General features: G+C 41.6%; 1 protein-coding gene across 3 annotated transcripts in view; it reads right to left on the reverse strand.

The window, feature by feature from the left end:
* Nucleotides 1–557: 557 nt before the first annotated feature.
* Nucleotides 558–15347, reverse strand: part of LOC109419262 (E3 ubiquitin-protein ligase Nedd-4-like) — a 99193-nt gene continuing 84403 nt past the window's right edge. For all 3 annotated transcript variants that reach the window (XM_062856495.1, XM_062856497.1, XM_062856496.1), the window contains 4 exons: nucleotides 13416–13898; nucleotides 2271–2569; nucleotides 1511–2203; nucleotides 558–1430 (listed from right to left, as the gene is read on the reverse strand). In XM_062856495.1, the coding sequence (XP_062712479.1) occupies nucleotides 1328–1430; nucleotides 1511–2203; nucleotides 2271–2569; nucleotides 13416–13898 (1578 nt within the window). In that variant the 3' untranslated portion in view covers nucleotides 558–1327. The remainder of the gene's footprint in view (nucleotides 1431–1510; nucleotides 2204–2270; nucleotides 2570–13415; nucleotides 13899–15347) is intronic.

Here is a 15347-nt window from a genome sequence, read left to right on the forward strand (position 1 = left end):
TGAGTTTTGTCTAGGAATTTCTAATCCTAAGGGGGCATTCTGAATCGCGTTTTACTATGAGACGTCTACACTTTGATGTTCCTGTTAGAGAAGGGTCTACACATATCTTTTAGTTAATCATTGCCCCAAATGACATGAATGTAGGCCACCAAAATGAGGCTAATATGATCTCTTGATGCTCTTTTACGCAAGAGTACTACACATGCGATTATCAGGTTGTTTCGGTCGTTCTATGGTCGTACAGAGGCGATCGTCGGTACCGTACATTGTTGATGACGCAGAGTTTTGGGTGCAGCATGACCATCACTACGTATTGGCCATAGTCTATGTTAGCGCCACGAAAGGTCCTAACGACAATACAGTGGGAGAAGTGTCAATAAGAAGGTGGTCGATTTAGCATTCCATCTGCTGTGGCGATCACCAGGTGTTACGGTGGGAAGAGTGTGTTCCTGAGTGTGCGATGCGCACGGCGATTATGCTAAAGTTGAAGAATCGGCTCGCAATCCGCAACTTGTACATGGCTTTCGAATATTAAATGACAATGCTGACTCCAATAGTGATAGTTGTGTTCACTATAAATTAAATAATACATTCATACATCATTCCGATTTCAACAATATATGTACCTAGCTGACTGAACTAAATTCCATTGACCAGCTTTCAAAAATCACTTTCCTTGTGCGCAAACCCTCTGCAAGAAACAACAAAACCAGGACTTTGCCAACGCAATCCAGTCACTGGACAGCGTCATTTTTCAATTTTTCCTTCTTGTAAATATGTGTTATGCCAATGGGTTTTAAAACTTTTTCACTTCCTATTGCTTTGTATAAACTTTCGTTTAGACTGACTCGTTCGCAGCAAGGCACTCCCTTTTGCTCCATCCTTCGACTCCCTGAACCGGCTTCAAATACCTATACGTTTTAAAAACATTCCTAGTAAAACTTGAGTGGGAATAACTTACTAGTGCGTCTGGATGTGTTTGTGTGTGTGTGTATGTTTGACTCTATGGAACGAGGAGACTCGCAATCGGTTACTTATTATGGCAGACTTCCTGTAGCATTTCCTACTCTTACGTTGAAAAATTGTTTCCCTTGTCCTATAATCGAAAGTGCTTGCTTGTTTTTGCTTCGTTTCTGTACATTAACTGTTTTACAACTAGATATAATTTAAGAACGACTCGTCGTTTTCTCTTGGTGAGAAAATGTTCCTCCTAGGGGGTGTTTCAATTTGCTTGGTGTGCGTGTGGCTACTGTTTTGCAAAGGAGGGGAATGTAGTATTGTAATCAGTTGCACTTGTGTGTGTGTGTGTGTGAATTGGTTCCGGACTCTAGTCTACTCCGGCGAAACCTTGACTGCCCTCGATGGCTTTAACCAGTTTGTCCTTCAGATGAGAATAGCTCTCGTATGGCGGGAGATCCAGTCTATTGAAGCTGTCAAAGAATGGACAAGTTAGGAATCAGTCGAAAAATATGGAAAACTTTCAACTAAAAGAAATCAAACCCAAACTTACCACGTATGTGCTCGCGGGAAGTTGTCGGTCGTGCCCCATTTCTCGATGGTGAACATCTGCGGTCCATTGGAGCCGTACAGTTCCTTGAAGCCGTTCATGGGCACCCTCGAGGTACCCGTCACGAACTGCAACAGCCGGGATCGCATCTCGTTGTTGAACGAGAGCACTGCCCGCCAGAACCACTGGACCACCACATGGTTTGCGTAGTAATCACCTTTGTAGAGCGTGTTTTTCTTCCAATCGCTCACATCAATACTCTGAATTCCGCACATCAGTAGCTCCAGTTCGTTCTCATCGAAGATCTTCAACAGATGCAGTGGCACCAACGACCCGAATCCCTCCAAAAATGCATGCATTTGACTTTTTACCCTGGCCACGAACCTCCACTCGATCACCAGTTTGATGTACTCGTCTTTGTTCTCGTTGGTCACCTCGATGTTGGCCCCATTCGGCTTCAGATCCCGTTGACTAGTGGTACCGAAACTCTCCTCGTCGACGCTGAAAGTCAGCATCAACTCCGACGGGTCGTTTTCCTTAATGTACAGCAAAGAGTTGTAATACTCCGTATCGACGGACTCCATGTCTTTCAGATCGATTTGCTTCTGCAGCATCATCTTGTAGAACGGCCGTATGAAGAACGCGTCCAGCAGTTTCCCGTGGTACACGGCCATGCCCGCTATTCGCCCGATGAACCTGGAAATGTTCATGTCGATGATTCAACTGTGCCATAAGGTAAACCTTTTTTTTGCAGAGTACTCACTTGAAGTAGTTCAAATGCTCCTCGTTGCACAGCCCACTGGACGGGTTGATCTGCAGCGTGTAGTTGTCCATGGCGGAGTACTCGAACAGGCCGTAGTAGGGATTGAACATCTCCTTCGACAGCAGATAGAACCACTCCCGAGCAAGTCCACCATAGTCGAGGCCGGCCTCGCCTTCGAATTCCACCCACAGCTTGGTTTTGAGCAGTTCCACCTTGGTGACCGAGTTGATTATCCGGTAGGAGTCCTCCAGGATGGACGCCCGCCGAATCTTGATGTCGATTTTGTTCGGTACGTTGGTCTGCAAAAGGGGAGGATGGTATGTATGAGAAGCTTGTGTTAACAATATTACACATAAATAAGTAAAAAAAAAAGGGTCGGACCAGGGATTAAATACAGAACCTATTGCAAACGACTCAGAATTGCTAGGTATACTGGTACTATTCTACCAAGCCTATCTAAATTTTTGGCAGACGTAATTTGGAAATAAACTACCAATGTTCTAATTTATCGGGCTGCAAGTGAGTCGACAACCTGATAGAGATGGAAGGAGCATCCAATCTCATGGTTCCAAGAATCAGACAATGACAGAGACCACCAGGTAAGAGTAGTTATGTACAAAGCTGGTAGTTCATAGGCAGAGCACTGGTGACATTCTGACTTCAGGTAGATTGAGGAGGTACGTCCCGTGCGACTGTTCACCAAGGAGATGCGACTCAAACAGCGTCTGTTCTGGCATTCAGCGGCAGAGTATGAAATGTTGAAACTAACATTTCACCGAGATGCCGAGATTCATTCATTTATTTAGTTAACATCAAATTCATGATAATACTGAATCAACAATTTGCCGCCATAATACTCGATTTGCAGCTGCAGCTCTCCAACGTCGGTCACGCCCAACGCTCGCCAGATCACGCTCCACCTGGTTCGCCCATCGTGCTCTCTGCGCTCCACGCCTTGTTGTACCAACCGGATGGTTGGCAAACACCCAAACACCAACTTTGCAGAGTTGTTGTCCGGCATTCTTGCAACATGCCCTGCCCACCGTATCCTTGCTGCTTTAGCCACTTTCAGGATGTCGGGTTCACCGTCGAGTGCAGCGAGCTCGTGGTTCATCCTTCTCCGTCACACACCGTTCTTCTGCACACCGCCGAAGATCGTCCTTAGCACGCGTCGCTCGAAAACTCCGAGTGCTTGAAGGTCCTCCTCGAGCATCGTCCATGTCTCGTGTCCGTAGAGAACCACCGGTCTTATTAGCGTCTTGTACATGGTACATTTGGTGCGGGGGTGACCGCAGTTTCTTCTGGAGCCCATAGTAGGCACGACTTCCAATGATAATGCACCTTCGTATGTCACGGCTCACGTTATTGTCAGCCGTTAGCAAGGAACCGAGGTAGACGAATTCTTCTACCACCTCGAAAGTATCCCCGTCTATCGTAACATTGCTGCCAAGGCTTGTCCTGTCTCGCTCAGTCCCACCTACCAGAATGTACTTTGTCTTAGCCGCATTCACCACCAGCCCGACCTTTGCTGCTTCACGTTTCAGGCGGGTGTACAGTTCTGCCACCGTTCCAAATGTTCTAGCAATAATATCCATGTCATCCACAAAACAGACAAATTGTCCGGATTTCGTGAAGATCGTACCCCGGTTGTTGAGCCCGGCTCGTCGCATCATACCTTCCAGAGCGATGTTGAAGAGTAGGCATGAGAGTCCATCACCTTGTCGCAGTCCCCGGCGAGATTCGAATGAACTGGATAGTTCACCCGAAATCCTTACACAGTTTTGCACACCGTCCATCGTTGCGTTGCTTTAATCAGTCTAGTCAGCTTCCCAGGAAAGCCGTTTTCGTCCATAGCTCTGTGCGGTCGATACTGTCGTATGCCGCTTTGAAGTCGATGAACAGGTGATGCGTTGGGACCTGGTATTCACGGCATTTCTGGAGGATTTGCCGTACGGTAAAGATCTGATCCGTTGTCGACCGGCGTCCGGCCGTCGATGAGGCCGGCTTGATAACTTCCTACGAACCAACTACGAACTCATTCGTTTCATGTGACAGACGACGGAAGATGAGCTGGGATAGCCCTCTGTAGACAGCATTCAAAATAGAGATCGCCCTGAAGTTCTCACATTCCAAAAGATCACCTTTTTTGTGAATGGGGCAGATTACCCCTTCCTTCCACTCCTCCGGTAGCTGTTCGGTTTCCCAGATCCTGACTACCAGCCGATGCAGACAGATGGCCAACTTTTCCGGGCCCATTTCGATAAGTTCTGCTGCGATACCGTCCTTACCAGCCGCTTTGTTGTTTTTGAGCTGGTGGATGGCATCCTTACCTTCCCTCAGCGTGGGAGTTGGTTCGTTCCCGTCCTCTGTTGCACTAACATAGTAATTTCCTCCGCTGCCTTGGCCTCCGTGCCTACATTCTCTTCGCCATTCAGGTACTCGTCGAAGTGCTGCTTCCACCTTTCGATCACCTTACGTTTGTCCGTCAGGAGGCTGCCGTCCTTATCCCTGCAGATTTCGGCTTGCGACGTAGCCTTTGCGGGATTCGTTGAGCTTCTGGTAGAACTTACGTGTTTCTTGTGAACGGCTCTGCAGTTCCATTTCCTCGTAGTCCGCTTCTTCCAGGCGGTGTTGTATCTTCCGAAAGAGACGGGTCTGCTGATTCCGCTTCTGTCTGTATCGCTCCACATTCTGGCGGGTTCCAAACTGCAGCATTACCGCCCACGCTGCATCCTTCTCCTACAGAACCGCTCTGCACTCCTCGTTGAGCCAATCGTTTCGTCGACTCCGTTCTACGTACCCGATAGTGCTCTCGACTGCGTTGTTGATGGCCGCTTTTACTGTATTCCAGCAGTCCTCTAGAGGGGCCACATCGAGCACACCCTCGTCCGGCAACGCTGCCTCGAGATTCTGCGAGTATGCGATGGCGACATCCGGTTGCTTCAGTCGCTCTAGATCGTACCGGGGCGGCCGCCGGTACTGTACATTGTTGATAACGAAGAGTTTTGGGCGCAGTTTAACCATCACCAGGTAGTGATCAGAGTCGATATTAGCGCCACGATAGGTCCTGACATCGATAATGTCGGAGAAGTTCCGTCCATCTATCAGAACGTGGTCGATTTGCGATTCCGTTTGTTGTCCAGGTGTACCGATACGGGAGGCTGTGCTGGAAGAAGGTACTACGAATGGACATGTTCTGGGAGGCGGCGAAATCAATGAGTCGTAGGCCGTTTTCGTTCGTCTGCTGGTGGGCGCTGAACTCTCCAATCGTCGGTCTGAATTCCTCCTCCTGGCCTACCTGAGCGTTTAGATCCCCTATGATGATCTTGACGTCGTGGTTTGGGCAGCGGTCGTACTCGCGTTCGAGCTGCGCGTAAAATCCGTCCTTCCATCAGTACTTCCGGAGTGTGGGCTGTGCACCTTTATTATGCTGAAGTTGAAGAATCGTCCCTTGGTCCCACAACCTGCACATTCTTTCGTCGATTGGCCACCAACCGATCACGCGCCTCTGCATATCACCCATCACGATGAAAGCTGTTCCCAGCTCGTGTGTGTTGCCGCAGCTCTGGTAGATGGTATGATTACCTCTAAACATTCGCACTATAAATCCTGTCCACACCTGCAGCACTACGATGCCGAACCCGCGGTCTTTCAGAAGATCGGCGAGTATGCGGGTGCTCCCAATGAAGTTGAGAGATCGGCAGTTCCACGTACCGAGTTTGCAATCGCAAGTTATTTTTGTTCGCTGGGGTCGTTGCCGTTGGTCTCGGTTCGTATTATTCGTATCGTGCACAGTTGAGCTTAGAGTCCTTCCCTGGCACTCGGACGTAGATCAGCCGCCCCCATTGGCGTATCTAGGATTTTTTCCTAGGGGGTGCCTTGGGGGTGCCAGTTTCAGCGGCTTCCGGGTTATTTTGCTTTTTTTTGTAAAAGGAAATAGCGATTCGCCCTTAATTTCTTTCATGTATGATATATGTAGGGTAACAATAGGTATTATCGGCAGGTTTGTTCTCTTCGTCATATAAGGTTTTTGTTGGCCAAGTTTTCTGAAACTTGGTCGTATAATTCAGCTAGGTTGGGAAGAATTTGAGGCCAACTCTGAGTTCAACAGCTTTCATTCAAGTCTTCTTTTGCAAATCTATCAGCAATTCCTTTGTATTTGGCAATATCTTCGGTAATATATTTGCATCCCCTTCGGCAATTTCTTTAAGAATTTATTTGGTAATACGTTTGCAATTTGATACTAAACACCTTTCACGCATCCTTTTAAAAAATCATCGGAAATTATTTTGAAGATTTGTTCGACAATTCTTTTAGGAGTTTATTTGGCTTTTTTACTGTTTTCTCGGGAGTTCCTTTGTCAATTTTTAGTAGTATTTTAAGCATTGTTTTGTTAATGTCAGCAATTCTATAGATATTTGCTTTTTAAAATTCTCCAACTACTCGTCAGGCGATTCTTTTGCGAATATTTCTAATAAAGCCTTTGGTAATTCATTCGACTATTACTCTGGGAATTTCCTCGCATTTTTTTTGGAAATGTCTTTGGCAATTTATTCTCCTTTTTTTTGGGATTTTTGTCGATTTTTTGGACTTTCATTATCTATGCTATTCGCTATTTTTTCGCGAATTCCTTCGAAAACTCCTTCGGAAATTCTTTTATAATCCGATTCTATAATTATAATGAAAATGGTTAGACAATTTTTTCTAGATATCTTGAGTAATTATGTAAGGAATTCCTGCAGCAATTCCTATAGGAATAACTTTCGGAAATTCCGATGTTACTTTCATTGAAAATTCATTTAGGAATTTCATCAGCAATTCCTTTGGAAATTTTGGATACTTCGATTATTACCTTGGGAACTTCTTCGATAATTCCTTTGGAAATTTTTTCAGCAAAATTCTTAAAGATTTAATTCGAGAATTTATTTGAAAAAAAAAAAAAACTTTGGTGGTTCTTTAAAATTTATGTTACTGTGATACCACGGCAATAAGGAATTACTTTTGGAATTCTTTCTAAATTTTTTTCAGAAAATCCTTTGATGATTTCGCAGGACTGGTAGCGATCGAGTGGCAAAATAATAGTGACTTTAGTGACCAAAACTATCAAAAAAGTGACCAAATAGTGACCTCAAAATTATTGAAAAATTTAACTTATATGCTGAATATTCGATGAATTAACTCATTCCTAAGAAAGTCATGATTTTTTTTTGTTCTTGAGCTACATTTCAGTGATTTTGGAAGGAATTAGAATATGATAGGTTTTATATTAACAATAATAAATTTTACCAAAAAGTATTATTTGTATGAGAATGAATATTAACTACTCTGTATCCACTTATCCGCGAGCGGTAATGGCGGCGGCGGGCTAATCCAACCGGTTCGGATTTTGACGTTTCATGGGGGAAAGTCAAAACAGTTTAATTCTCCTCCTCACCCCTTCACCCACCGTTTGGTGACGCCAACCGATTGCGATCCCCAAGAAACGTCAAAATTCGAATCGGTTGGATTAGCCCGCCGCCGCCATTACCGCTCGCGGATTAGTGGATACAGGGAATGGCCAAAATGTTTGGGATAGGCAACTTTTTTTCTCTCACAAAAATGTTCAACATGCTGTAAATTTCCATAGAGTACACCAAAATTCTCAAATTTTGACTGTTTGAGCTCGATTGGTGATTGTTTCGCGAAGTTAGAACCGTTCTGATAAAACACTATTTTTTAGACAACTAATTTTTGAACTGTCATTTCTCGGAAACCAGTGAACCGAATTGAATGATTTTTTTAACGTTTATCAACAAACTTGATACGACGCTTTAAAATGTAATATTTTCTCACGATGAATAAAGTTATCTCGGTTTGACATTTTGACCCATATATAGAGGAAAATAAGTCAAATTTACAATATCATACAAAAATTACTAAATGTGTTGTTCTTTCAATCCAAATAGGCTCTAATTTCTTTGATCAGAGATATCTTCAGAACAGAAGCAGAAAATCTTTGGACACTAACATTTAATGACATAGATGAAAACATATCACAGTTTTTCGAGAAAGATCCAAAAAGATTCAATCCATGATAACTTTTTCCAACGTTCAAAAAGTACCTATATTTTAATGACATGAGAAGCATCAATGTATTGTTGATAAACGTTCAAAAGTTCATTAAATTCGGTTCACTGGTTTCCGAGATATGACAGTTCAAAAATAAGTTGTCTAAAAAATAGTGTTTTACGAGAACGATTCTAGCTTTCCGAAAAATTAACCAATCGAGCTCAAAATTGTACCAATGATGCACATATAGTAGGGTATCGCGCCACTTGGGCGGTGGCTTCTATATTCGTCTGTTTTCCACTATAACTCAGTCAATTTTGATCCAATTGACTTGAAATGTTGTACACGGGTAGATACTACACCAATCTCACCACATTCCAAAAGTTGTGTGAATAGTGGAAAACAGACGAATATAGAAGCCACCGCCCAAGTGACGCGATTGCCTAGGTTAACAAACAGTCAAAATTTGGGAATTTTTGATGCACTCTATGAAAAGTTACAGCGTTTTGAATTTTATTGTGAGGGAAAAAAGTTGCCTATCCCAAACATTTTGGCCATCCCCTGTAGGGTAGCGAACCACTTGGGCAGCGGCCGGTATTTTGGGCACTCTTCGCTATAACTCAGGCAATTCCAAACCAATTGACTTGAAATTTTGTACACGGCTAGATACTATACGTATCTCATCGCGTTCCAAAAATTTTGTCAATTGATTCAGAATTGGCTGAGTTATACCAGAAAAGTGCCCAAAATAGGACCCCTGCCGAGATGGTTCCACTTCCTATATAAGGGAGATTTTTTACAACAGAAGTTTTAAATTACAAAGCTTTTCCAAATTATCTGAATTTTATTCATAAAGCCTTAGGACTTTTTCAGCATATGTAGGGTAATTTGCTAATTGTTGCACGGCTAAAAACTCGCCTATTGTTGCACACTCCATGCTTTTCTTATGGGGTGTGCAATAATTGGCGAATTTTTAGCCGTGCCACAATTGGCGATTTACCCCACTAGAAACTTGATTCAAAAATACTTCCAGACTTTCAAGATAATTTCTCTCTATATGAGGTCAAAAAATGCCTTCAGAATTCCATTTAAAAAAATCTGAGTGGACAAGATACTTTCCTATAGAAACCCCTAGGAATATTTTCTGAAGGTTCTTCAAAACCTGTTTTTTAAACTTACTGAGGAATGTTTTATGACAAAACGTAATCTAATTGAATATTTATAAGGAAACATCTCAAAATGTATCTAAACAGGGTTAACATACAGATATTTTGCCGATCGCAGATCGCCGAAAAAATAAAGTCTCTCAAGGATTTGCTCAATAATCATCAGAAAGTTTATACGAAATATGTTCAAGAACACTGAAAACTATCTAGAAATTTCTCTAAATCCACCTGAAATCACAAAAAACATGAATTTCTATGTTTTTTAATGAAAGCTTAGATGAAGGAAAATTTTATATAATTGAATTTAGGAATTTTAAGAGAAATTACAAAGAATGGCAAGACAATCATGGAATTTTTACCACAATATACTCCATGAAATCTGCGGAATGTCGTGAGATTTTCAAGAAAATATCCTGAAAATTTCAAGGTTTTCGTAGTGGATACTCTGTTATGGTTGTTTTACTTGTTATCATCGCATATAGGATATTGGTAAATTAAGGTTCCAAGAAAAACACAAAGATTAACGAAAGAGTCTTGAAGAAATTTTCAAAGAAGCGTTTTGAAGAAACTTCTGGATAAATTCTAAATAAAACTTTTTAAATAATTCTGCCAACATTTCACTAAATTCAACAGTAAAGATTTACATAAGACACACCAAAAAACTCCCTCAAAAAGTTTTTCGCATTCCAGCCCACAGATGCTGAACAAATCATGTTACTACAATTGGCATTCGATAACTTCAACATGTGTACATTTCACTTCACATCAATTGACGTTAATGGGATCGTGAAATTCATTCGAGTGTTCATTAGGACAAACATAGTTCACCGTTTTGACGTCTAACGATGCGATAACTGCAAATTTGTTGCCCTTACCGAACTGGTTTTTAAAGCATTGCACTGTACTAGCTTAACAGTTAGTTCATCAGAAATTCCACCTATCATAAAAACTCTTTAGCTATACAATTTATTCGCTTAAAGTATACCGATACAGGAGAAAACAATGGATTTTGTTGATTGATTGATTGATTTGTCTTTATTAAAGAGACTTTCAGCCCTTGGCTGGTTCGTCTCTACCAACATGGATTTTGTATTATCTCCGGAAAGCTCGAATGTCCAAACATCTCATCATTACCAGTACAATACAATGCGTGGACATAGCGGCGATACAATTAAACAGAAATATAAAATGAAAAGAATGAACGAATAATTGTGTTCTGTTAAAATGGATAAGTTTAAATATATCACAAATTTATGTAAAGTCTTATACACATTTTCAATCAAGTGTTCCAAAAAAGAATTGAAACTGTAGGTATAAGACAACTTTAACCGTGTAATAAGCGGCGCAGCCGAATTTTTTTTTGTGAGATGAGCGTTCTGAAGAAAATTTTGGCGATGCGTTTTAATCTAAATTACTATTTTGTCTTCTCAATGTTGTCATATTACCAAAATAGTGACTTTAGTGATTATTTTTCTGAAAAAAGTGACTTTAGTGACTTTTTCGTGCAAATAGTGACTTTTTAGTGACCGACTCGAAAATAGTGACCAAATCACTAAAAAGTGACTCGCTACCAGGCCTGATTTCGGAAAATTCTTTAAGAATTTCTTAGAAATTTGTTTTGTGAATGTTTATGGAAATTTTTAAAGAATATATTTTGGCAATTCATTTTTAGAGTAAATTTATTGGAAAATTATCGTACAATTCTCTGGAAATTTGTCAGGAATTCCAAAGAACTTTTTTCGAGCAAGCCCAGTTGAGAATTTTTGGATTTCCAATTAAGCTATTTTCGGAAGCAATAAATATAAATACAAATCGTAAAAAGATACAAAAGTAATCACGATAAAATTTCCTGAGAATTTAGCAAAATAACTGAAAAAGAAATTGTTGAAATAATTTCAGAGGAATAGCCATTGAAATAACAGAAAAATAAAATACAAAGAAATTGATGATCAAATACTAATAAAACTACCACAGAAATTAAAATAAAAACCATGCCGAAGGAACCCTCAAATAAATGGCCATACTGCGGTCTAGCGAATACGAAGTCGTGGGTACAAATACCACCAGAACGCAATTTTTGTTAAATTCATCTCTTAATTTGTTAATTAGCAATATTCTGTGCCTTCTAATTAATTACAAGTTTTTTTTTCGTATATTCCTATAGGATTTAACTGGAGATTTCCCTAGTAATACCTCCTAGCATTTCTCTGGAATTTCCTACTATTTCCGGAACTCGTTTAGGGATTCCTCTAGAGATTTCTATTGGGATTTATACAGCGGGAATTAAGGAATTAAGGAAAAGGCCAAGAGGAGTTCCAAGAGTAATACCATGATTAATTTCTAGAGTAATCCATGAATAAAAACTCTAGAGGAATTCCTGGATGATTATTTAGAAAAATCTCTGGAAGAATCAACAGCATTCCCGGAAGTATCCTAGGAAAAATGCCTAGAAGAATCCCAGCAAGAATAGCAGGAAAAAACTCTAGAGGTATCCATGCAGTATCATTTCAGGTGGAGACCCGGGAGGCATTACAAGCAGCAGGAGCCGCTTATGGAATCCCAGGAGGAGTTCCGGGATGAAGCCAAGAGGAGTTCCTTAAGATCCTTAAGGATTTCCAGCAGGATACACCGAAGGCAAGGTTCCTAGGAAAATTGCCCTGAATAATCCCAGTAAGTTTTTGGATGAATCTCTGGAGAAATTCTTAGAAGAATATCTAGAAGAATTTCGGGAGGTATTACAGTAAGAATTTCCGGAGGAGTCCTAGGAGGAATCGCTGGAAGAGCCACAGCAGGAATAGCTTGAGAAATCCAGTTGAAATTCCTGGAGAAAGACCAAGAGGAATTCATGGGGGAATCCCATGAGAAATCTATGAAAGAATCCTTGTATAACAAATTTTGGATAAAAATTCCTGGAGGAATCACCGGAGAGCTTCTGAAGAAATCACAGGCAAAATATCAGAAGGTATTATCAGAAGGATTCTGGGATGTGTCATTGTAGAAATCTCTGCAGAAATCCTAGAAGGAATTGCTGGAGGGAACTATACAGGAATTTCTAGAGAAACCCCATCAGGAATGCCTGAGAGAATCCAAAGAAAAAATCCTTGAAATACCCAGAGAAGGAACTTCTCAAGAACCGGTAGAGGTGTTCTGGAAGCATCTATAGCGAAGGCCCTGAAGGAATCGCAGGAGGAATTTCTGAAGGAACCTCAGGAAGATTTCCCGGAAGACTTCCAGTTGACTTCCAGCCACAATGGTAGAATAAATTCGTATAGGAATCACTAGAAGAATTTCTGTACGTATCATAGTAAGAATTTCTGTAGGAATAGCTGGAAGAACCGCAGGAGAAGGTGAATACCTCAATTCTTGGAGGAAGGCCAAAAGGAATTTCTGGAGGAATCTTTGGATAAAATCTCTAAAGGAATTCTTGGATGAGTATTTGGAGAAAACCGAGGTAGAACAATCAAAGGAATTCCTGCAAGAATTCCAGGATGTTGATGTTTGCCTGGAAAGATCCCAGCAAAAAGCCAGGAGAAAGCTCTAGAAGAATCCGTTGCATAATTTTTGAAGTACCACAGGTTTGCCGAAGCAAACCCCCTTTCCCTGTCAGCCTACGACCAAAGTACCCACCGGGGTTGGTTACCTGATACCTATTCCCTAAGGTTGGTCTAGCCGCACAAGTTCAGTTTCTGAAATGAGCTGTAGATGGTTGAATTTAAATATTTATGTTGAAATGACATTTTCAGCACTGTTGTGAATGTCGGAAGAAAGAATAAAGGCCTCAACAAAGAAATAAAGAAACTCGAGTAAAATTGGACCTGGTCACAGGTCAAGGCGATGGCGGACAACCGCCCAGGAAGCACATTTTTCAATTCGACCCTCTACACCACCATGACCGGGTGTACAGGACCGAAAGTCAATCCACAGTACTCACCGGTTTCTTCAGCTGGCTCTTGAGGTATTCGTACTTCTGTTTATAGTCTCTCGAGTAAGGCACCGCCTGGCCGGCAATTTTCGGGTTGGACAACCGCGGATCGTCCCACTGGGTCGTTCGGGTGTTGTGATCGATGAAGAACGTCCGCCCGTCGTTGTGCACCCGTTCTTCCCAACCCTCGGGCAGCGGGCCCAGTTCGTCGTCCTGGTGCCGTGCATTTGCATTGGCCCCTCCTGCTCCACCGCCGACGCCCCCGCCGCCCGCTTGGTTGCCACTGTTGAGCGCTGCATTTGGTATGGTGCTGGCCACTCCGGTTCGGGGGTCCACCCAGGAGGTTTTCTTGTTGATGTGATCGATGAAGAACAATCGCCCATTCGCTGCGTACTGCATGGTCCATCCCGGGGGTAGGCCTTCCGAACTGGGCAGCTGGGGTTGCCCGGCGGCTGCCGCTGGACCAGGTGAACTCAATGGGCCATCAGTTGTCTGAAAAAATAGTGAATGAGGCGGGATTTTAGCACGATTATACCGACAATAATGAAAGAGATATCTTTCAGTGTTCCATTTGAAGGTACCTAATACTAATACCAGGGATGGCATTTCACACTGAAAATGTGCACAGTGCAGCTCATTTTCATATTAAAACCGCGCACACTTGCACTCACACTGAGGAGCATGCCATCCCTGACTAATACTACTGCAAAAGTCGCAATAAACAAATTTCAATTTGCGATAAGGCAGACTCTCAGATGATGCTTAACGATAGTGTTTAGTGTCATTAGTATATTGTTTCATGTTATTCCACATTGTTCCACATACATATGTTGATCAAGAACTATTGCTTTGCATGTGCCGAAAAACTTTGTAGAAGACCGCAAAGGGTTCAGACGGTTGTTACAAAGTTTTTCTGAGGAGATTTTACTTTTAATAGGAAAAAATGGAGTGCTGTTTGAGCAAGCAATAATAAGAACAATAACTATTTTCACAAGCCTTTGATGACTTTGCGGTCTACGACAAAGATTTTAACCGTATTTAAAGCTACATACATATTTCTTATTCAGGTATCAGTAGGTCGGCTCCAGAGTCACGTTCTCCTCCATTTGGAAAATTTATGTCATAAGATTTCTTATTACTTATGTGCTCCTCAGGATAAAAATGATGTATTTATATTAAATATTATATTACATTATTATGAAAATTTGCAAGAGCGCTGCAGGTGATATTTTTTTATCTGTATTAACGAGATTTTTAGCCCTAGGCTAGTTCATCTCGGGACCCACGCTTTACTTCCCTTCCGATGGAAGAACTCTTATTTTGCGTGTTTGTCGGGAGTGGGATTCGATCCCAGGTCCTCGGCGTGCTAGCCACGTGCTTTAACCATCACACCCGGTCCGCTCCACTACACAGGTGATATGTTTGCTCATCAGATCATAAAACGCCATCACAGTGAACCAAGAAATCTTTCTTTGTGGTTGTGATATACGATGTTTCGTATGCAGAAAATCCACGCATACGCAAAACGAGAAAAAATGTTAAGTTGTAAGTGGGATGAAATTGGAACCGTGTAGTTTTGCATAATTTTTCGAATTCCAGTGCTGGCTATTGATGGTCTACATCTTTTTGCTTACATCTAATGAGTCATTGGTAAAGGTAAGTTGGAATATCTTTAATTATTCGCCATTTTCCATCTCATGTGACGGGAATTAGCGCATATGATGAAGTAAATTTCCTGCATAATTTGTTATACAGGGTGTCAACTCATAAGACAAAATAAAATTCCCTGAGTTTTCCAGGTTTTACCTGAGGGAATGTTTTAACATAAATAAAAAATTAGCCCAAATTTTATAAAAAAAATTATACTTTTCAAAAATTATATAAAAATATCCACAAAACATAAGGCTAAAACTTAAAAATTTAAGCAAAAAATGCGCAAGA

The sequence above is a fragment of the Aedes albopictus genome, chromosome 3 (genome assembly GCF_035046485.1).
Source record: "Aedes albopictus strain Foshan chromosome 3, AalbF5, whole genome shotgun sequence".
NCBI lineage: Eukaryota > Metazoa > Arthropoda > Insecta > Diptera > Culicidae > Aedes > Aedes albopictus.